General features: G+C 40.4%; 2 protein-coding genes across 2 annotated transcripts in view; one reads left to right on the top strand and one right to left on the bottom strand.

Moving 5' to 3' along the window:
• ACTR8 (actin related protein 8) overlaps nt 1-625 on the bottom strand; it is a 54,563-nt gene extending 53,938 nt beyond the window's left edge. The window contains exon 1 of the mRNA XM_068253666.1: nt 188-625. Within this exon, the coding sequence (XP_068109767.1) occupies nt 188-325 (138 nt within the window). The 5' untranslated portion in view covers nt 326-625. The remainder of the gene's footprint in view (nt 1-187) is intronic.
• SELENOK (selenoprotein K) lies at nt 424-20,482 on the top strand. Its single transcript, XM_068253667.1, has 5 exons — nt 424-751; nt 8,341-8,431; nt 9,258-9,341; nt 10,295-10,384; nt 15,303-20,482. The coding sequence occupies exons 1-5, from the start codon at nt 733-735 to the stop codon at nt 15,304-15,306; spliced, it is 288 nt and encodes a 95-aa protein (XP_068109768.1). The 5' UTR covers nt 424-732; the 3' UTR covers nt 15,307-20,482.
• Nucleotides 20,483-21,944: the final 1,462 nt, after the last annotated feature.

Raw genomic sequence — 21,944 nt, forward strand, 5'->3', positions numbered from 1 at the left:
CTAGAAAAAACACACACAATACAATCTCTGGTTGTCCAATCTGAGTACAATCATAACTTTATACCTAATGCCTATTAATGAAAGAGCTTAGGCACTCATACTACCCTCATGTAGAATCATGGCTGTAGAATGAAATTGGATGAAGAATGTCAGGCTGCACAGTAGGCTATATGCTATCCTATCTCACCTCTTGCAAGGGTTCTGGTATGGCTGCTGGCACTATGGGTCTCTTCACCCCGCGCTGTTCCTTTTCTTTCTCTCTGCCATTCTCCGGCTCTCCCTTCTCAGCCTGGGTCATTGTGGCACCCGGGCTCCTACCGCGCATGCGCTTCCAGCACTGTACGGCGACAGGAAGTAATGCTCCTGAAAACCCCGTATGATTGGCAGGCTGCTCCAGTCAGTGATGGACAACCAGTACTCACCCTGGGTAACCCAACTGAGCTGCCTGCTGTAATGTGGACAACCAGGAGAACACCAGGGTAAAACGAAGCAGCCTTCACAATGCGGACAACCAACAGAGAACCATGGGAAACCTAAGATAGCTAAGCTAATGTTACTGCACAGACAGCGTGTACTGCGTGATGTCATCAGATGTGATCAGGTAGCGTTGCTATGGGCCGCAAGCCACGCCCACCCCAGCCAATCAGCAGCTTCCACCTCCTGAGCCCTAGGTGCCGGATTTCCGCTGGAGTAGCAGAGCCAGAGAGAGACTGAGTCACCATCTGAGGGAAGATGGTGTACATATCTAATGGTAAGAGTTTTTTCTACAGATCCTATGATGTGGGCTGCCTGCTAATCATACAGTGTGTGGGGAGTGGGACAGCTATGTTTTTCTGTGTGCTGCTGCTGCTGATGGTATACTGTGTGAGGGAAAGCTACATGTGACTTCTGTATGTTGCAATAAGGAGTGTGAAGCGCTGGCATGTTGGGTTAATATATTTACTGACTCCCACAAATGCTGCCTCTATTTGCTAAGGGAAGATGTTAATAGCCCTTTAAAAAAGTTTAGTATTTCATATTTGTGTTAAAAGGCACAAGTCCACCCTCACCATGCCCTTCCACCATATGCTAATAACATGTCTCCACTCTGTGGTAGGGTGTGTGCCCAGACCATGGCTGATGGCCCTTGCAAAGAAGAGGAAATTGCAGTGATTTTATGACATTTGCTTTCAGGCACAAAATGATAAGAAGAAAAAAAAGTTGAAGCTATTGTCTTTTTTTTAAATATTACTGGGTAGTGTTTGGAACACTCTTGGAATGCTCACTAAATGCCCATTTTAAGGGTTTGTATACATGCACACTAGTTGTAGCCTGAAGAGAATCTGGACTTTACCTGGTGCTAGTCTAGTTTAGGGGACCCAGCAGGAATCCTCATAGGGTAAGTTAGCTAACGTGATTGGGTGGACAGCGACCTTTGGGACTTCTAGGTTACAGATAGGTTGTAGTTTGGCCAATCACAATGCTTTGTGCTGTAGAAGGTGCTGTTACTGGTGAATTATTCCCTATGAGGTTTCCTGCTGCGTCCCCTAAAGTAGATGAGCACCCTTTATCCTGCAGAGGTGACAGTTCATTGGGCCAAGTACAATACAGATGCCTTGCTCTGCTATAGCAGAGTGACAGATATGTTTTATATGGGGAAAGGACAAGGAGATGCTTCTGACCACAGGAGTAATAAAAGGAATACTATAATGTGCTTTAGAGGGAGGAATGATTTCCTATTTATTTTATATTTGGTGTTAAAGGACACTTGAAGTGAAAGGGATGTGGGGACTGACATTTTTCTTTCTCTTTTGGAAGCCAGACTGGCAGTCCCGGAGCAGTGCTTTTCAATCCTGCTAGATTTAGGCACAGCAGGCGCCTCCATAGACTTGAATAGGAATTACATGTATCAAGCTCTCAGTGAGTAATGTCTGCTCCATCAGAAGACGAAGCCGAAGTTGCTTTTAAAACACTAATTCGGCCTCCAGCAGTCGCTGGAAGCCGAATTATTTCATTCCCCCACTATCCATGGCGGCCTGGAGGGGAAATAGTAATTATTACGGCCCGGACTTGTGCAGAAGCAGGATCAGCCATATACCGGCTGTATCCTACACTCAAGTCTACCCGCGCCGATTTCATATGTATGCGGCAGTCCTGCTGATCTATTTAGCTGCAGTAGTGTCTGGATCACACACCTGAAACAAGCATGCGCCTAATCTAGTCAGACTTCAGTCAGGAACAACTGATCTGCATGCTTATTCATGGCTAAAAGTAGATGCGTAGATTAAGCAGGACAGCCAGTTAATTCCAGTGTTCACTTTTTGGCCATTTATTTTTTGAAGTGCTAGGGAGTGAAGCAGGTTACTTTGGCGCTGAGCACTGTCATAGCACTAGTGCTATGATGCACGTCCCACGCCAGAGTAATTCAGGGGTCCGGCGATCACCAGACCCCGAATTACATTTCCCTCCAAGTTGCTACAACTCGGAGGGGGGGATCGCAATTAATGCCGCTGGGGAGTTTAGTAGCAGCAGTGTGAGCTGTCATTTGGCTCGCCCTGCGCCCAACTCACCGGTGGCCGTACAATACATACACCTAGGGAAACCCAGGTAGCGATAATACTTTGTTTCTCTATATATTGTTGAGTTCTGTTCACGATATGAATTTTCCTCCTTATCTTGGAAATCATTCCATTTGCAACACGTATACAATTGTTATGTGACTCTTAAAGCTATTGTGTTATGAAGATGTTACATCTGAATAATGTCTATACTTGTATTCACAAGTTATATTGCAGTCTCCACTGCTTGGTAACTTTTGTCGAATATGAATATACGTCTTTTTTACAAAACCTAATAAAATTATAAGTCAGCTGCTCTTTGGTCTTAGAGCTTGCCCGTTTTCTCCCCATCCAAGATTAGCATTGGAGATGGATAAGTGGCATTTTTGAAAGGGCATAAAAATGGAAGCCTCCGCAGTCCACTGAGGTGAGGGATAAGTAGGAGAGCAGCCAGAAAACACTGTTTTGAATCTTACTACAAGCTAACCTCATGCCCATGAGGCTAGGTTCACAGTGGGACGTTGTGTTGCTTTCCCTGTATAACAATGAACGAAAAAGTTTCACCACACATTATGCAACCTTTTGGTGGCATACAGTGAAGCATACAGTCAATGCACAGTATACTGTACTGTATTGTGTATGTGTATGCACTGTGAATATTCCATAGACTAACTATTGCAGTGCGACTTTGCGTTAAGTTGCCTCCATAAAGTCACATTGCAATGTCCCAGTATGAACCTAGCCTGAAAAAATTATCACAGAGAAGCAAGCTAAATGCAACATTTGCTATTTTATTCTCCCAAGTATTTCATGAAAGCTTCCCATGGGTACAGAATGGTTTGCTTAGTATAATCCTGTCTCCTGCTGCTGCCGCCTTATAAAGTAGACTAAGGACCCATTCACACTTGAGCGTTTTGCCAGCGATTTTGGCAAAACGCTTAAACTCTAGCGCTTTTGAAAGCGCTAGTGTAATAAAACCCTATGGGCCCGTTCTTACTTGGGCGATTTGCGCTAATTGCCAAAAATCACCCAAAATCGCGAAACACAAATGCGTAGCCTGCACCATTTTTTCAGGCGATTTCCCGGTGATCGCGTTTCAGTGCTATAGAAGCGCTAAACACGATCACAGAGAAATCACTGCAGTGTCCAGTGATATTTTTTTTTCCCGCATGAAATCATGGAAAAATCACTCCCGCAAAACGCCGGCAAAAATCGCTGGGGCCTAAACAGCAGCACAACCTTTAAACATGTATAGAACTTTATGGCTAAGCAGAAAAAAAAATAGTTGACGGAAAGCTGGAATTTTTGTTGGTATTTGCAGTGGCACAATCGCAGAAGATAATTTTGTAAAATCCAGAGTACAGGTCCATTTATTATTGCTATGGTTTTCAGCATTGTACATTTTACTTGTGTTACAAAGTTATAGGAGCTCCAGACGTAAAAGGAAAGTTGTTTGTAACATTGTTATAAAATGATTTACGTAGGGCACTGATTTTTTTTTTTTTTTTTTTTTTTTAAATATCAGTCACCTTTTTAACCAGTTCAGGACGAAGAATTTTTCACATATCAGCGCAGAGCCCATTCATTCACCAATAACTGTATTACTACTTATCACGCCTAAATTCATGTCAAATTAGGCTTTTAGCGGGTAATAATTTTGTTTAGTAATTACCTTATTTTCTATCCATTTTAAAGGAAAAATAAGGGGATAAAATAGAAAAAACACACTATTTTTCCATTTTCATTACAAAAAAACAGTGCTAACTATAAGTTAAACCCACACATTTTATTTTCTTATCCATTCTGGTTATAACAACATTTAGATTATGTTCCTAGTACAATGTATGGAGACAATATTGTATTTGGAAATAAAGGTGTCTATTTTCTGTTTTTCGTTTTCTCATTGTACACTATCAATTACAAGACATTATTTGCAAAAATAATAGTAATATACCCTCATGGCATACATATTTTAAACGCCTAAAGTTCCTAAGGTAAAAATGTTTTTTCTTTTATATTCTGTAACTTTATTTTAATTTTTATTTTGGTACAGAATATGCAAAAATGTAATTGCTTTTGATTCAGTTTCTGACTAAAAAGAATATATAAGACATGGGCCTCAACCTTAAAACTCTTAAACTTTATTCTACTACCGATCACGGTTATAATGTTACCACATATCTCTTGTAGTTTTCCTACAACTTTCCCAGGTGTGTTAACATTTTGAAATTGGCTTTTTCTGTTTTGGTTGCATTTGTCCCTACCTATTTTGTATGTGACGTAGATCTAAGCTTTAAAGGATACCCGAGGTGACATGTGACGTGGTGAGATAGACATGTGTATGTACAGTGCCTAGCACACAAATAGCTATGCTGTGTTCCTTTATTCTTTTTCTGCCTGAAATATCAGGTATGTAAGTGGCTGACTCAGTCCTGACTGAGACAGGAAGTGACTACAGTGTGACCCTCACTGATAAGAAATTCCCCTTTTTATCTCTTGATTGCTCTCAGAAGCCATTTTCTTCTAGGAAAGTGTTTTATAGTTGGAATTTCTCATCAGTGAGGGTCACACTGTAGTCACTTCCTGTCTGAGTCAGGACTGAGTCAGCCACTTACATACCTGATATTTAACTCTTTCAGACAGAAAAAAAGGAACAGAGCATAGTTATTTGTGTGCTAGGCACTGTACATACACATATCTATCTCATCATGTCACGTCACTTCGGGTATCTTTTAAGAAGCTCCAAAATGTATTCTACAACTTGTCATGGTTAAAATGATACAACATATGCCTCATTTATTAACAAACTGGTAAAGCACTCTCCACAAATACAGTGGACGTATATATACGTAGTGTTGTCATGAAGTGGTTAAGATGCATTGGATCACAGATCCCCTCCATAAATCGCAAGTGACCCCTGTCATAGACCGCACGGGCCGGTCCTTGATCGGGTCAATTGTCAGAAACTCGCTGTCGCTTAACGCATAGATGCCCATATGTGGATTTGCAGTCTGAGCCGACTAGCCGAGAGGAGTGTCCTGACTCCAAAGGATTCACCACACACGTAAAATTCAAATACTTGCCACCACATGTGAGTCAGCACATGACTGTAAATATATTAGCACACTGCAAACACTGTAAGTGTAAGTTAACCCTTAGCTGTATGCAGGGATCGGCGCCAAATCTGTCTATTTGTGCCCGATTCAAGCATACAGGTTATAAATACAAGATACTCTAGAACACAAGGTAACGTTTTCAGAGGAGTAAGTACGATTGTGTATGTTCATGAACAGGTCATAACCGTAAAACGATTTTTAAACGTTTTGATAACACACATTTACATACACTAATTAACATATACACACAAAGCTTAAAATAAAAGGGAATAATTGTGAAAGGTTTACTTAGCCGAAATGCAGTCTGTGTGGGGATATTTCCTTCTGGGAAAAGAAAGGCAAAGTCCTTGGTTTCAGAATCATAGGCCTTTAGGTATATTTTGTAATCCAAGCAGATGTTACATTTCCAAGAGGGCTGCTAACCACATGGTCCTCTGGTTAGCAGCAGCAGGCTCTCGTGAAGATGGGATTTGGAGGACTGAGGTCCGCCTACTGGCAATGTGCTTTTGATGAAGCTGGTTTGGGGGTGTGGAGACACCTGCCCCCTGTGAATTACCCACCAATGACAGTCTACCTCCTCCTAGGAGTATTTTGAGCTTACATTGTAAAACACTGTAACTCATAAACTATACATGTCAGATTTAGGTGGATAGCAGATTCATAATTGTCAGAAAATACCGATTTAATATGACATCTTGCATGAGTGTGTTAGGCGGTCCTGTCCCCGAGAGGGGTCGTACACCAATAACCGGACAGGTTATTGTTATGAATTTTATATCAGCACATTGGGCAGATTTTAACGAATAAGACTATATTAATGCCATAGCTGTGCTATACACGGTTTTCATTTAACAGACCGAAATCATAAACCATATGCATTTAAATCTGTTCCCCAGCGGTGCCGCTTCGGCTGGACTCCCGCTGGGAAAGCTACCTTAGCCTTTCCTGTGATGAAAGGAACTTTTGGTGCTCAATTAGCATCTGAGTGTGACCAGCTAGAACAACCTTTGACATATTACACCCGGATTCTGGCTAGGTTTCACACCCCTTGGCTAATTAACAAGTCACTGGCCAGCAAGGAATCAAGTTGTGTCTAGGTAAAAATCAATGCACTTTCACTAAAATAATTTGCGTTAGCTAAACAGAGACATGGAAGCTGATGAATAATGTACCAATGTGCTGTTCCCTATAGTTTACTATTAAGTTATCTTATCTACACAGAGGTAAAGTGGTGGCCATACACTTATAGATTTGCAGCAGATTCGACCATCAGAAAGATTACTGTCAGATGCCTGTCAAGTTGAATCTGACAGGAATCTGATGTGTGCCACACACTAGTAACAGATTTCCAATAGCTTTCAGAATGAAATCTATTGGAAATTGATCTAAATGCATTATTGGACCATTACATCCAACAGCTTTCAGAATTAAATCTATTGGAAATTGATCTAAATGCATTATTGGACCATTACATCCAATGCAACTCAAGTTAATCAAACACACATGCCTTCACTGAAAAGAAAAAATGTCATTTTGCGCTACTTTGCGGAACAATACAGAATCGCCAATCGTCTCGACGTCCGTATCATTCATGACAACCCCCCTCATACTCTCCTTTCTTCTACTTGCCAGGCAGAAAAAAATCTGACCCTTGGCTGTGATGCTGTACCTCTGTAGTGAGTTTGTTTGTTCATCGCGAGTTGTTCCTGGGATCATAGTTTCTCACCACATCACTTGGCTGATGAGGTAGAGGGGGTGAGGCAGGTTGTTGGTGAATATCTAGCCGCCTGAGATTCGCTGAAACTGTGGGTTTACATTTGAATATGGCAGAAAAACACTTTACAATTTTGAAACATTATAGGTTTAGTGCTAAAATAGAATTTAGGCCTCCTGCACACTACATGCGATTCCAATTTTTAATCGATTTTCACATGCGATTCCGATATCCGATTTTTAATCGGTACTGCATGCTGCGGTTTTTCTAAAAAAAAAATTTCTGATAGCATCCTGGGAAAATCGGAATTGCAAATCAGAATCGCAAATCGGATTTGCAGTGTGCAAGGAGCCTTACTCATGCATTTTTTTTTTTTTTAATCCAGGGGATAATAAAATATTGCATTGGGATATTTTGTAATTACACAAGGGTTCTTAAGGGGCCCTTACACTGGTCGATTTCAGCCATCGATCGATCGGTAATCGATTCTATCAAATCAATCCATCGATTTGCAACCGATTTCGATCGATTTGATCTATCTGACAGGATGGAAAATCTAGTTCGATCTGCTGCTGGCAGCAGATCGATGGCCCATAGAGTTGCATTGGATGTAATGGTCCAATAATGCATTTAGATCAATTTCCAATAGATTTCATTCTGAAAGCTGTTGGAAATCTGTTACTAGTGTGTGGCACACATCAGATTCCTGTCAGATTCAACTTGACAGGCATCTGACAGTAATCTTTCTGATGGTCGAATCTGCTGCAAATCTATAAGTGTATGGCCACCTTTACTTTACCTCTGTGTAGATAAGATAACTTAATAGTAAACTATAGGTAACAGCACATTGGTACATTATTCATCAGCTTCCATGTCTCTGTTTAGCTAACGCAAATTATTTGGCTGAAAGTGCATTGATTTTTACCTAGACACAGCCATGTTGATCTGTAAAATGTTTTCCTCTTTTTTACAGGACAAGTGCTGGATGGCCAGAGTAGATCACCATGGAGACTGTCCTTTATCACAGACTTGTTCTGGGGAATTGCTGACTTTGTTGTTCTGTTGTAAGTAATGTACCTTTTGACTTTTAGACTGAACATATAATATGTATTTTTTTTTTAAATCAGTTTCAAATGTACTATTATTTCTGCAAAAGACTGTGTTATATCTGTAGTAAAATAACTGCAGACCTCTGATCACTTTGCTCTGTATTGGCACCAAGAATGGTTTTAGAGATGCAAATATTTCCAAATTGATTTTGCCAGATGTTAATATATCTACTGGAGTCTACTTGTGCCTAATGGCAGTTGTCCTTTAAAGTACAACAGATGCTTTTAGCACTTTGCTTCAATGAGTAAACTTATTGCATATTCTAGATAAACCTTCTTTCCCTACTGCTTCACACTCACTACGTCTGGATACAATGAGAACCACCTAAGCAGAAACTTTTGAGCTATATTTATATTTGTAAGTGCAGCTTGTGAAAGGTACGAATGAATGTGAGTGTCTTATGCAACAGGCTGCCTGCATAGGCATTCCATAGTGGGCATTGTGGGCATTCCACAATTTATGTGCGCCACAAAACTCTGTTGGCCAAGGTAGAATTTTTTTGTTTTCCAAAGGCTTCCTGTTCCACCTCTCAATGGACAGTAGATGTTGAGTGGGAAGAGATAAGTGCTCATGACAATCATAGACGAGCTAGCATGAGGGATTTCTTTGGCTGATAAATACTAATGTCTGTATGGGGCTTTAGTGTACTATCACCCAAAATATTAAAAGCATTTGTCAAGAAGAATACAGTTAGAATTGTGTCTACCGTATGTAGAATACATGGTAGCAATTTATTACAATGTTAATAATCATTATATAAATGTCTTCTCTTTATGTCAGTTTCCAGAGTATGATCAGACCAGACATATCCAGAAGAGGTTGTACGAACTCCTCATCCAGTTCACGTTTTGATGATGGAAGAGGGTACTATACTGTTACTTGTTACTTGTTGTTGATTATGTATTTATAAGCGTTTTTAAAGAAACTAGTTGGAAATTTCACACACACACACACACACACACACACACACACACACACACACACACACACACACACACACACACACACACACACACACACACACACACACACACACACCTCACTCCAAGCTGAATTATTGCAAATACTTTCTGTTTTAAGAAAGCAAACTTTTTTTATTTTCAATAGCATCTTAGGAAGAGGGCTTTTAGGTCCATTGTAGCCCGTTACACACTCCTAGGAGTTCTGGTTCACCATGGGCTTGCTGGGTACTCTGTACCTCATAGTGTTCTAAAGAGCCTAACAGGTTTTGACATCACTGCCTAATGTTTATGGGATTTTGGATTTCCCAAAACAACTGCAGAAATATAAAGTAAGTATTGTAGAAGATGTTTCATCAAAGTGGTGATGTGTGTGTATGCTGGAATAATTTCCTAAAAACTCCAATTGAATTTGACTTCTTTCCTTTAGATAGTCTATGACCTGGATAAATGAGAACTTTCACAGACAAATACACTAGCAGTGGTTTTTTTTTTTTTTTTTTTTTTCATTTTGTGTTTTGTTAGAATGTTGTCGTTAAGACCAGTAGTTTCAAAAAAGGGTTGTTGATTTCATCACCCAACTCCTGTGCTGTAACTGGCACACTGACATCAGATTTCCACCCAGGACTTCAGGAGGTTCTATTTACTATTCTTGTGGAAGTGAAACCAGCACCATAGCTACAGTGATTAGCCAGCTAATCGTTTTTGCTGCTTCTGAATGTAAAGAAGCAGCCTCACAGAGTGTGGGCAAGTTTAGTAAACCACACACTTCATGTAAGCTGTAGAGGATGTCTTTAATAGTAGAGTGACATCTATAGTACTTTGTTAAAGGAATGTCTGTGCAACTTCACATTGCAGCCCTCCAGGAAATCCACGCCGTAGAATGGGAAGAATCAATCATGGCGCTGGTCCTAGTCCTCCACCAATGGCAGGAGGTGGATGAGGAAGGTATGGCTCATAGTTCGATAAGTTACTGTAAAGTGTATAGCGCTGAAAGAAATTGCTTACCTGAGCTGGTCTTACTATTCAATCAGGCCAATGAGAATTAGCTAAAATGTCTCTCAAGTCACACTCAACCACCATGAGTGATCACACTGTGAAAATTCATAAGCATCCCTAGCCTTGAAGCAGAAAATAGTAACTCCCAGGAGAATGGATTCTTTTTTTTTTTTTTTTTATATCCATTTTCAGTCATATGTCAAATATTTAACACCTGTTTTGCGCTTTGTATAAAAGATGGCAAAGAGAATCAGTAGTCTTTTACCAGAGCAATACATTGGTTGCAATCTTGTAAACAGAGCCTCTCTGTTTTACAGTATAACATAATGACATTCTGAGAGATTGCCTATGACTGACTGATAATTTTGCAAATGTTCAGGCAAAACTTTGCGTAGTCACAATGACCAAATTCTACAGCAGAAACAAGATCAGCAATACAATTTCCCTTTAAGTGGTCTGAAACGCTGACATAACATTGAATAAAAATGTGTTTTCCTACATTTTATTACTCAGTTACGATGTTTGCTTTTGTGCACAAGTAATATTGTCCATTTAAAATTACAAGTTCCAAAAGTACAATTTATCTGCTCTGAAAGCTGATATTGCATTTTATTCAAACTGCTTTTTATTATATATTAAAATCTTCTAATGAGCTGTTCGGAACGGTGTGCATGCTTGAAGCAGAGAGAGCTTGGTTTCAGTTGTTGCACACTATGTAACAACTGAGGAATGTAAACAAAGGAGTGGTACTTAGATGTCTAACTATTGGCCTCAGCGTTCAGTACAGGACATTGTAATCCAAAGAGTGAAGTATTGCATGACACTTTGTTCCCATGGGCATAATAAACAAGATCACAATTACTGGTGAATACTGTTCAAACCAAGTGGTGCATGTGCAATTATGAAGCCATGTAAACGTTTTGGGTCATGCGAGTAAGTAAGGTAAAGGGCACTTGGTGGGGTGAGGTTTATAATTTTCACCTGCAGCTTACCAACGTATCGGGGTCCCCACTATCCCCAATGTTCCTATAGTGCAATCATCTGTAATCAAGTAAGTAGCTCTGGAATTCTTCAGTAGTTTTAAAGCACTTTTTAATTGGTGTTTGTCAAATAAACATATAAAATATACATAAACTGTAAATTGTAAAATACATTTCTGTTAAGCCTATTTATATACAGTATACTTAGTTTCAATTCATTTTTATTCAATATTCACATATGTGGTGCATTCATTCGCTCGTTCACACATGGGGCCACCCAATGTGTCCTCAAACAAGGAAAAAAGGAAAAATAAATATAAAGATATAAGTAAAAATAAAAAGCAAGGTTGAAAAAATGTGTGTATAAAAATTCTGCCCGTGTATCGAAGAAATAAATGTCCAAGGATTTGGTACAAAAATTCAGTACTTAAAGGAATACTGTAGGGGCGGTCGGGGGAAAATGAGTTGAATTTACCAGGGGCTGAATGGTCCCCCGCAGACATCCTGTGCCCGCGCAGCCACTCACTGATGCTCCGGCCCTGCCTCCAGTTCACTTCTGGAATTTCAGACTTTAAAGTCTGAAAACCACTGCACCTGCATTGCCGTGTCCTTACTCCCGCTGATGTTACCAGGAGCGTACTGCACAGGTCCAGTATGGTCTGTGCCTGCGCAGTACGCTACTGGTGACATCAGCGGGAACGAGGACATGGCAACGCAGGCGCAGTGGTTTTCAGACTTTAAAGTCTGAAATTCCAGAAGTGACCACGTGGCGGGGCCGGAGCATCGGTGAGTGGCTGCGTGGGTACAGGATGTCTGCGGGGGACCATTAGAAGCCATGGGTAAGTTCAACTCATTTTCCCCTGACCCCCCTACAGTATCCCTTTAAAAGTTGTTGGACACTCCCAAACTTCGTATGTGGGTCTTCACCAGAATCTCTCCAGTAGTTTTATAATCTTAAAATTAGGGGCTATTAGTTGCAGTGTGATTCCACCATATAATGGTGTTCGTTATATGAAGTGTCAGTATTTTCCACTCTTATTGTCACTTAGTGAGTCCAAATCCTTATAGATGCTTTTCATTACTTGGCTGTCATGCTCATTGTATATCTTCATTACTTAGTGAGTCTGACCCAGAGCAAACCTTCATGTCCCTAACCTTTCTGCGACTGCCTAACGCAGGATGGCGGCTGCAGAGTGGCTCCCTTGTTCCTCAATCACACACGTGTGCGTGATGCACGAGATTAGCAGAGAATGAGCGTTTTCACTGCAGGAGGAACAGGGATACGGCCGCGAACAGCCTGCCAGCCACGATTGGAGCTGGCAGGCTGTTAGGGGGATGAAAAATGGCAATTTTCTTTTGAACAGTGCCGCGATCTAGCGCAACGATGTACAGGGGTCAGCTCTGTCAGTGAGCTGCCCCGAAGAGAGGTACACAAACTGATCCCTCTCATAGGCAGATGACTATGAGAGGTGATCTCGCTCTTGAATTTCGGAGGGAGGGAAATAAAAAAATAAAAGTAAAATGTAATAACAAAATAAATACTTTTTTAAATACAAAAAAAAAAGACACTGCAGCAGCAATCAGATGCCACCAACAGAAAGCTGTTGGGGGCAAGAAAAGGAGGCAAGATTAATTTGTGTTCTTGCATATGAAAGGAAAAGCATGTGCCGTCCGTTGCTAGTAGTGTATTTAATGGCAGTGACTTCAAATCCATACTGAAGAAAAGTTTACAACAAGGTCATATATGTATACTGGCCTGTGTAGCAACCATGGTGGAGGATGTGGGTGGCGAATAGTGACAGGGGAGACCTGGCAGGTGGAATGCAGCATGACCAAGTGTCAGTTTGACACAAAACGGCCGTTGCTTCTCTCCCGTCACTACCCGCCACCAACCTCCTCCACCATGGTTGCTACACAGGCCAGTATATGTATATGACCTTGTATACTTTTCTTCTGTATGGATTTGAAGCCACTGCCATTAAATACACTAATAGCAACGGACGGATGGTGCACGTGCTTTTCCTTTTCATATGCAAGATTACATGACTTCCTTCTCTTAGTTTGACGGAGCACATGTCCCTTAGTGACCTGGCAGGAAGAATCCAGCAAGAATGGTGAGAGTATCGCTGTTATTACCTTCTCACTTGATGCACTGATAACATTGCCGCACTACTACTTTTCTTGTATACAGAAAGATTCATTTGTGTGCTAAGTTGTATGGCCCTGCAGTGAACTGTTAAAGCTGCAGAGTGCAGAATTGTAAAAAAAATGGCCTAGTCACTAGGGGAGTGTAAGCCTGTGGTCCTCAAAAGGTTAAAATCCACTTTCATAAAAATACAAATGCCATTAACATAGAGCAGTGCTACACAAGTGCTTTTGTAACTTAGTGTTACTAAAAATTATCTCACCATTTCGAGTTTCAGCTAACTATGAATTTCCAAAACCAACAGCAAGCTCTAATTGTTTATTCCCAGCTTGATCAGGAGTAATTAGTGGCATAGAGCAGGAGGCTTTGTTACTCTTTTTCAATACCTAAGCAAGCAACAAGCAACTTCATAAGCAACAAACCATGAATCTTCTATCTGCCAGTTTTGGAGAGTTTTCACTAGGATGTGTTTATTTGCCGTGCAAAGGCCCATTCTGTTGTGCAGAATACGACAGAAACGCAATCGCATTTGGGGTTGTACAAGAATCTCATCACACTAGTGGGAACCATACACCAATGATTGTATTACAGTACAATCCTTTTATAGTAAACTCCAAGGGACCATGAAACGTAGTTTACTATAACAGAAGTTTACTGTATCAGAATTGGTTGTACATTTTATATTTATACAGATGCATTTGCTGAGACCTGAGTACTGAGTTTACTATAATGAGATTCTAGTGTATCAAAAAAATGTTCTTGTGAGCATGCTTCAAGAAACAAATTAATGTGCGTCACAGAAGACTGGTATGTTTGTGTTATATGCATATATACTGCAAATTTTATAAAAAAAAAAATGCTTGCCATTAATCCCTGCAGTATAGAGAGCCAAGCTGAAACATTGAGATTTTGACAACGAAATTGTAATTTAGCTTTAGGCATCACTGGTTATATTATGGTTTGGGTCCCTAACTTGCAGTTAATTAACCTCCCTGGCGGTATGATTATTTGCAGATTTAAGGCCCATACACACGTCGGATTTTTCCGAACGACGGGTCGTTTGAACGTCCCGTCCAATCGTCCGCACGCTAAATCGGGCGTGTGTACAGACTGTCGTTCGGGTGATAAGACTGGTTTTGAGCGATCCGCCGGGCGGATCGCTCAAGACCAGTCTTATCACCTGAACGACAGTCTGTACACACGCCAATTTTAGAGTGCGGACGACTGAACGACGGGACGTTCAAACGACCCGTCGTTCGGAAAAATCCAACGTGTGTATGGGCCTTTAAGGATCTGAAAGTGGTGCAATTTTTTTCACACGCTTTTAGATCCTAAAAATCATACTGCTAGATCAGGCATGGGCAAACTTGGCTCTCCAGCTGTTAAGGAACTACAAGTCCCACAAATGCCTTTATGAGTCATGACTGTGGCTGTAAGACTCCTGCAATGCATTGTGGGGCTTATAGTTCCTTAACAGCTGGAGGGCCAAGTTTGCCCATGCCTGTGCTAGATAAAGCTGTGGCAGCCCTGCACATTGCTCACCTCCCATAGATCCAGCTCGGGGTTACCTCTCTGAGTTGCAGATTTTCCGGCTCAGGGTTACCGCTAAGGAGGTTAAGCACAAAAGCCAAGGAACTACAAACAAAACAAAAAAAGTTTGCAAAGTTAGTTGACATCTGTGTCTGCCCAAGCTCACTTTTTAATTTGAATTGACCCTTTCATGATGCTTTTTGTCTTGCAGGTAAACGCCTGCTTCTAGAAGCAGGCAGCTAGAGAAGAGCATGCACCGAGCAGACGATACCAGCAGAGGGCACTATTCCCGGGACATGTTTTCTCTATGCATGCAATGCTACGCAGTAATGCGGATTTATGATGTGGTGCTGGGAATTCCTTGTTCAGGATCCAGCATAACTGATCCAGCATATGTAAAACTGTAAATGCCTTTTTTTTTTTTTTTCCTTGTTGGCCTCTTTGTATTGGAATATTTTAGGATGAATGTTTAAAAACACATTATAAGAAATGTCACTGTAATAAATTGACCCAGATGTTTTTATTTTATTTTTTCATTTAATGTGGGCTCTTCAGTTTGACTGAGATCCCAGTTTATTATTTTGTTGTGTTCGCAGCATGTGACTCTTTTTCATACTGGCTCCTCTACTTAAATAGCAATACAAGAGGAAGAATGCTTAAAGTATAATCTGACCCATCAATTAATTTGAGCTGTGCCAGAAATTTGTGAGGACCTCAGCCCTTAAGGACTGGAGTTCGACATCCCTGACGTAGAGAAAAGCACATGACTGCCTCTTTGTCCTTACTGAGCATCTCCTAGTGGCCAAACAAATCATAGAATATGATAGAAGTCCCAAGCTGCATGGTCAGAATCCCATTAAAAGGAACCTAAACTGAGAAGGACATGTATTTTTCCTATTAAATTCATACCAGTTGCCTGACAATCCTGCTGATCCTGTGTCTCTAATACTTTCAGCCACAGCCCCTCAACAAGCATACAGATCAGGTGCTCTGACTGAAGTCAGGCTGAATTCGCTGCATGCTTGTTTAAGGTGTGTGTGATTCAGCCACTATTGCAGCAAAGAGATCAACAGGAGTACCAGGCAACGTGTATTGTTTAAAAGGAAACATCCATATCCTTCTCGGTTTAGGTTCCCTTTAACGTTTCTGCAGCCTTAGAGATACCTGACTAATTTATAATTACAAAAGCAAAACAAACTGACATCTTAATATGAAGCTCTCTGCAAAATGTACTTAGTTTTATATAAATTAGTGAAAGGTTAGAGTAGCATTTAATGTGTTATGGATGGGGAGGAGGAGCAGGAGACCTCCAGCCTTGGGCCTCTGAATACAGTTAAGTTCAAATACACTTTGCTATAAAATCCATTTTGGCAACCACGGGGTAGGACGTCTGTATAGGCAAGATACTATCTCTTAAAGTGACCATGAACAATGGAGCTTTTCCATCCGTCTGAGGGTTAAAGGAAACCTGTAAGAAAGGTATGGAGCCTGCCATATTTATTTCCTGTTAAAGAATGCTACATGCTTGGCTTTTAGGGGCAACTGTAAGTTCTTTAGGTATCTCAGTCTAAGAATCCAGTAAGACTTTTCAGACAGCCAGGATGGTGCGGTCCTTACACAGCTTATAAGAGGCCTCCATGTATCTGCAAAGCTGATAGTTCCTGCTTAGTTTTTAGGTTACAAGCCATGTTGATTTGAGTTAAAGGACACCTGAACTGAGAGGGTTATGGAGACTGCAATATGTATTTCCTTTTAAACAATACCAGTTGCCTGCGGGGATGTGGAGTTTAGGGTCGAAGCAATTTTTGGGTGCCTGGAGTAGGGAAAATACACCGACTCCTAGTAAATGTAAACTGTAATTTAAAAGAGAAAAATATTATACATCTTAGATAATAGTCATCATAAATAACATGTACAGAAACAGCAGTGCTTAGTCCACAAAAATTAAACGAACCAATAAAAAAAACAAGTGCTGCTGCAATAAAGAAGTCACCACATTTTTAAAGTCAGATATACATATCTGATTGTGACTTTATCTGCTGTGTACACAGGAATCTTTTTTATATATAATAAATAACCTACCTGCTGTAATAAAGCTTGATGTGCAGTTGTGTCATAAATAGGTATGGTCACTGAGAGGCAAATAATTCTGCATTGATGCAGATTTTGCAAATTTATGCACTCCCTTTCATAAAATCAAATAATTTGATATGTTGTTAAATATGAAATTGGTTACTAAAATTAAGTTACACATTAGTACTATACTCTACATATGTGAATCCGCTGAGAAAGCTGTGCACATTGAACACAGAGGTGTTGTCTATCACCCTTAAAGCGGACCTGAATTCAAAACTTCCTCTCTGCTTTAAAAGATGTGCAGCATCATAATAACATTTAAAGAAAAACATTTATTCGTTACAGCTGATACAAATCCTAAAATAAATCTCCAGTGTTTCTACTGCCTGCTTTCGTGGAAGCAGACATATTGTTAACATCCTGTGCTTCCAAATGAGCTTATCTGCCGTGGCAGTCAGTTGACACGGGGAGAGATCAAATTACAACTTGTGATTAGACAAGATGAGGGGGAATTAGACAGGCTAAACTCTCTAAATAAATACAGGGAGCAATTCTCTAAGCTTTCCTTCTGTCCTGTGCAAGAGTTCAGGTCCACTTTAAACCTGGCTCAGATCATGCATGAAGAATGTGTAATGTGAAGAATTACCTCATTGTCTTGCAGAGTACCTGCACATCAGTCTTACGCTAGGAACACACAATGCAATTTTCCGTCAGATGGCTTGATAGATTATTTCTGACAGATCCGATCTGATTTTGATTGTTTTTTTCTGATCAATTCTCTAATCACTTCTATACAAATCCATCAGAAAAATGATCGAAAATCAGATCGGACCTACCAGAAATTATCTATCGAGCCATCTGTCTGATGGAAAATTGCATGGTGTGTACCCACAGTTAGATTGCCTTGGGCCTGATCAATGTTCTTTGTTACTGCCTGCACTCTCTACAAGTACTCTTACTAAGGACTAGTTTTGATTTCAATGCAACAGATACTCAACAGCTATATCTTAAGTTTAGTTAAGATGCATCTCTGGTGTAAATTAATAAAGCGGAGGTACTCTAATGCTTAAAAGTTAGAATGTCGCAACACATTGTCTGTTTCATAAGATGCTCTGGAACCCCATATCAGTCTGGTGCATAGATCTGCCCCTTGCAGAAAATAACCCTGGCCTTTTCTATATTTGATATAAAAAGGGTAGAGGTCTTTTTCTGCAAGGTGGCATGCTGGAACACAGCTGATATGGAGCTCCAGAGAATCTTATTATACAGACAACAGGCTGGGGCATTTACGTTGGCAATGACAGGCAGGGATGGCTGAAAGGGTAGAGTGTCAGCTACCTGGGCATGAGCTTTTTGTTCCCAAAAGCAGATGCCATCCTAATATAGCTTTAAAATTCCTAAGCTTTGGCGGTGATTAAATGCTTTTTTAATGTCACATAATTTGAGTCATCAAGATTGTTATATGCAAATTAGAGGAGTCGGAGGAATCATAAACTTTGGAGTTGGATGGTTTTTGTACTGACTCCACAGCCCTAGTTGCCTGGCTGTACTTCTGATCCTCTGCCTGGAATCCTTTTAGCCATAGACTCTGAATAAGCATGCAGATCAGGTGTTTGACTGAAGATTAGCCACATGTTTGTTTGAGATGTATGATCTTCTTTGAGGTGCGTGATCTAAATGCTACTGGAACTAGGGAGATCAACAGGACTGTCATGCTGGGTACACACATTACGTTTTTTTGTGCGATAGATGAATCAGATAAAACCCGTCATGTCCGATATTGCTCCCGATTGTTTCCACGCTTGATTTCTCATAGCGTTGAATGGAAAAAGCTAAGAAAAATGAATGAAGATAAGAGAATCGAGTGTGGAATCGTGCCACAAAAACGATCGGTTCGGAGAATCGCACGATAAAAGCGTAACGTGTGTTCCCAGCATCAGGCAACTGGTATTGTTTCAAAAGAATTTCATATGGCTGCCTCCATATCCCTCTCAGTTCAGGTGTGTTTTTTAAAGGGAACCCGAGACAGGGGTATTTAATTTTTTATTTTTTTTTAATACATAACTGGGGCTACCTCCAGCCCCCTCCAGGATGAGCGCTACTCCGCCGCCTGTATCCTCCGCAACTCGGGCACAAAGTAATCTGGTCTGTAGCGTACTGTGCATGCCTGACTTTGTGCCCACCCCGTCATACTCCCGGCGACAGGGTATCCCTGAAGGACTTTTAGTGGTTTTTTGATCCGTTTTAGGACATTTTTATTTTTTAGACTTACTAATAAACTAATATTTTATATACTTATCTGTAATAACTTTGTTTGCACAGAAATCTGAGGTAAAGCCATGTTACCTAGTTTTCAAAAATGTTATGGGATTTCTGATGATACCAGCAGACAGAACCCAGTATATTTATTTAGTTTGCTCATTAATTAGTTTGCATAGAATGTAAATATATGATACTGCTGCTATAAATTGATATTCAATATTTTCTGTCTAGTACAAATGAAATATGTATATGTTTCATGTTTTCCTATTAAAAAGAATGTTTTAGTACTAAGTGTATTTACATTTTAGAAAAACCCACTATAAATCCCCTTTAATGTACATTTGTTTCATATGTTCTGCCAGACACAAAGAAAGTAATAGTGGTGTTTTGTTACCGGGCTATAGCACTGGAACTGCTATGTAGCAGAGACTTGTAGCTGGCTGCAATGTACAGTACACACCCTGGGTGATGCTGGTATCGGGATACATATGAAAAGGACACTCATGCTAAGAGTCTGTTCATTTGAGTGCTGAGTATTGGTGGAGGAGTTTTTCCCCCCCATATTTACCGTACTTATGGGGTTCCCATGACACTCCTGAGCTTTCCTTAACCCTCCTACTCTCTGTTAATCCTTAACATTCTTGCCATTAATCCCTTCCTTATCCATATTCCGTGGTGACATTGATGTACGCCTTTTGTCTAACGTTAACCCCCTTCTTGCACTAACTCTCGCTTTTCACCTGTGTCTAATCCTAACTTCCACCTTTCAAATGATAACTAACCTTAATACATGTCTTGATTTGCTGTGAATCCTAGACTAATCTGGTACCCTTCCCTAACCTTAACTGATAAATCTAGCCTAAGGATAAAGGTGGCCACACCTTTTTTTACATTTCTTTTCAATTTAAGAATTACACTCAATTTTTCTGATTTCTAATATCGAATTTTCATAAAAAATGATCAGAAAAATCCAATACTTATGATCTACTTATATTGAAAAAAAAAATGGAAATTCAATCGGATATCTCTAACAAATAAAAAAAATGCTTTCGATCTTTCTGTATGTCCGATTTGTTTTTATCGAACTGTCTTGAAAATTGTATTGCATGGTGTGTTTGTGGCAACCTTATGACTCCCTGAGATCCTAATATCAACAACCTTACCCTGATTTTCCTTACCTGGAAAGCATTCTATAAGTTACCTACCGGCACTTGTAATGCCTACATCTGACCTCCTAAATGCCCAAATGAATTGGCATCCAGTTTATTGGGTGCTGATTTAAACTGTTTCATAGTTCTTAGCTGCATTTGACATGTTTAGCATTAGCTGCAATTGGAAATTTGTAATTGCCACAAGTCGCTGCTACAGTTTGTGTTGCTAGTGTGACACGACCCTTCGTGTATTTGCACATATTTCTTTTATTTTCGGTTTGTTTTTTTTTGCTTACTTTTATCAGTCTTCTTTTATGCAGGAACACATGTATACATCCATAGTAGTGGTCAAAGTGGATTGACCTAAAGTAACAAATTGTCTTTACTGGCTGGAAGTCAGTACACTCAAGTGGCAATTTTTTTTTATTTTTTTTTAACAGTCAAAATTTTTATTCAAGTGGCTATTTTAATGGATTTTGCACATCAAGCTTTTTGTCCCTCTTTAGATGTTAAAGGGAACCTGAGACCGGGAGTAGAAGAAATGTATACATACCTGGGGCTTCCTTCAGCCTGATCCACCCTTGCCGCCATCCTCCGCCTTCTGTATCCTCCGTAAGGTCGCCAGTAAATTTGGCTAGTCGGGGCTTACTGTGCATGCGTGGCCTGGTTGTGCTCCCCAGGCTGGGAGCGTTGTGCACAGAGCGCTCCCAGCCAACGAGAGTGCAATGGGGGAGTGTGCGCAGCTGGATGCACCAACTGGCCGAACTTATGGGAGCCCTTACAGATGATCCAAAAGGCGGAGGATGGCGGCAAGGGAATGATCAGGCCAAAGGGGGCTGGAGAAAGCCCCAGGTATGTATACATTATTTTTTTCTATCCCCCGTCTCAGGTATATTTTAAGCCCAAAAATGGTTGCTTATTGCAAATTTATAGTGTAGGTTGGATTCTTAATACTCTGCACATATTTTTAAAATTGTAAATAAAGTAAAATTTGTGAAAAAAAAAAAATTTGACTTTTTATTTTAATAATTTTAAGTGGTAATTGAAAACAGGTGCTACCTACTTTTCAGAGGTGACATTGTTGTGGTTGTCTCCTTTATCTTTGCATCACTATTTGGTGAAGCGCAGACCTAGGATAATCTTGCGGCAAATGTAGTGTCCAGGTCATAGACTCGTTTAGGTTGATTTACGAAGTCTGGAGAACACTGAAAACCTAAATAACCCAGAAAACATTAGGAGAGCACCGCATGGACTTGGCGCTCTCTTCGTTAACCCATCACTGAAACCCACTTGCTCTGCCGTCACTATAACAGCAGAGCTCAGTGAGCCAGTCAGGAGCCAATTTAATTGGTTTCTGATCCTTT

The sequence above is a fragment of the Hyperolius riggenbachi genome, chromosome 9 (assembly GCF_040937935.1).
Source record: "Hyperolius riggenbachi isolate aHypRig1 chromosome 9, aHypRig1.pri, whole genome shotgun sequence".
Classification (NCBI taxonomy): domain Eukaryota; kingdom Metazoa; phylum Chordata; class Amphibia; order Anura; family Hyperoliidae; genus Hyperolius; species Hyperolius riggenbachi.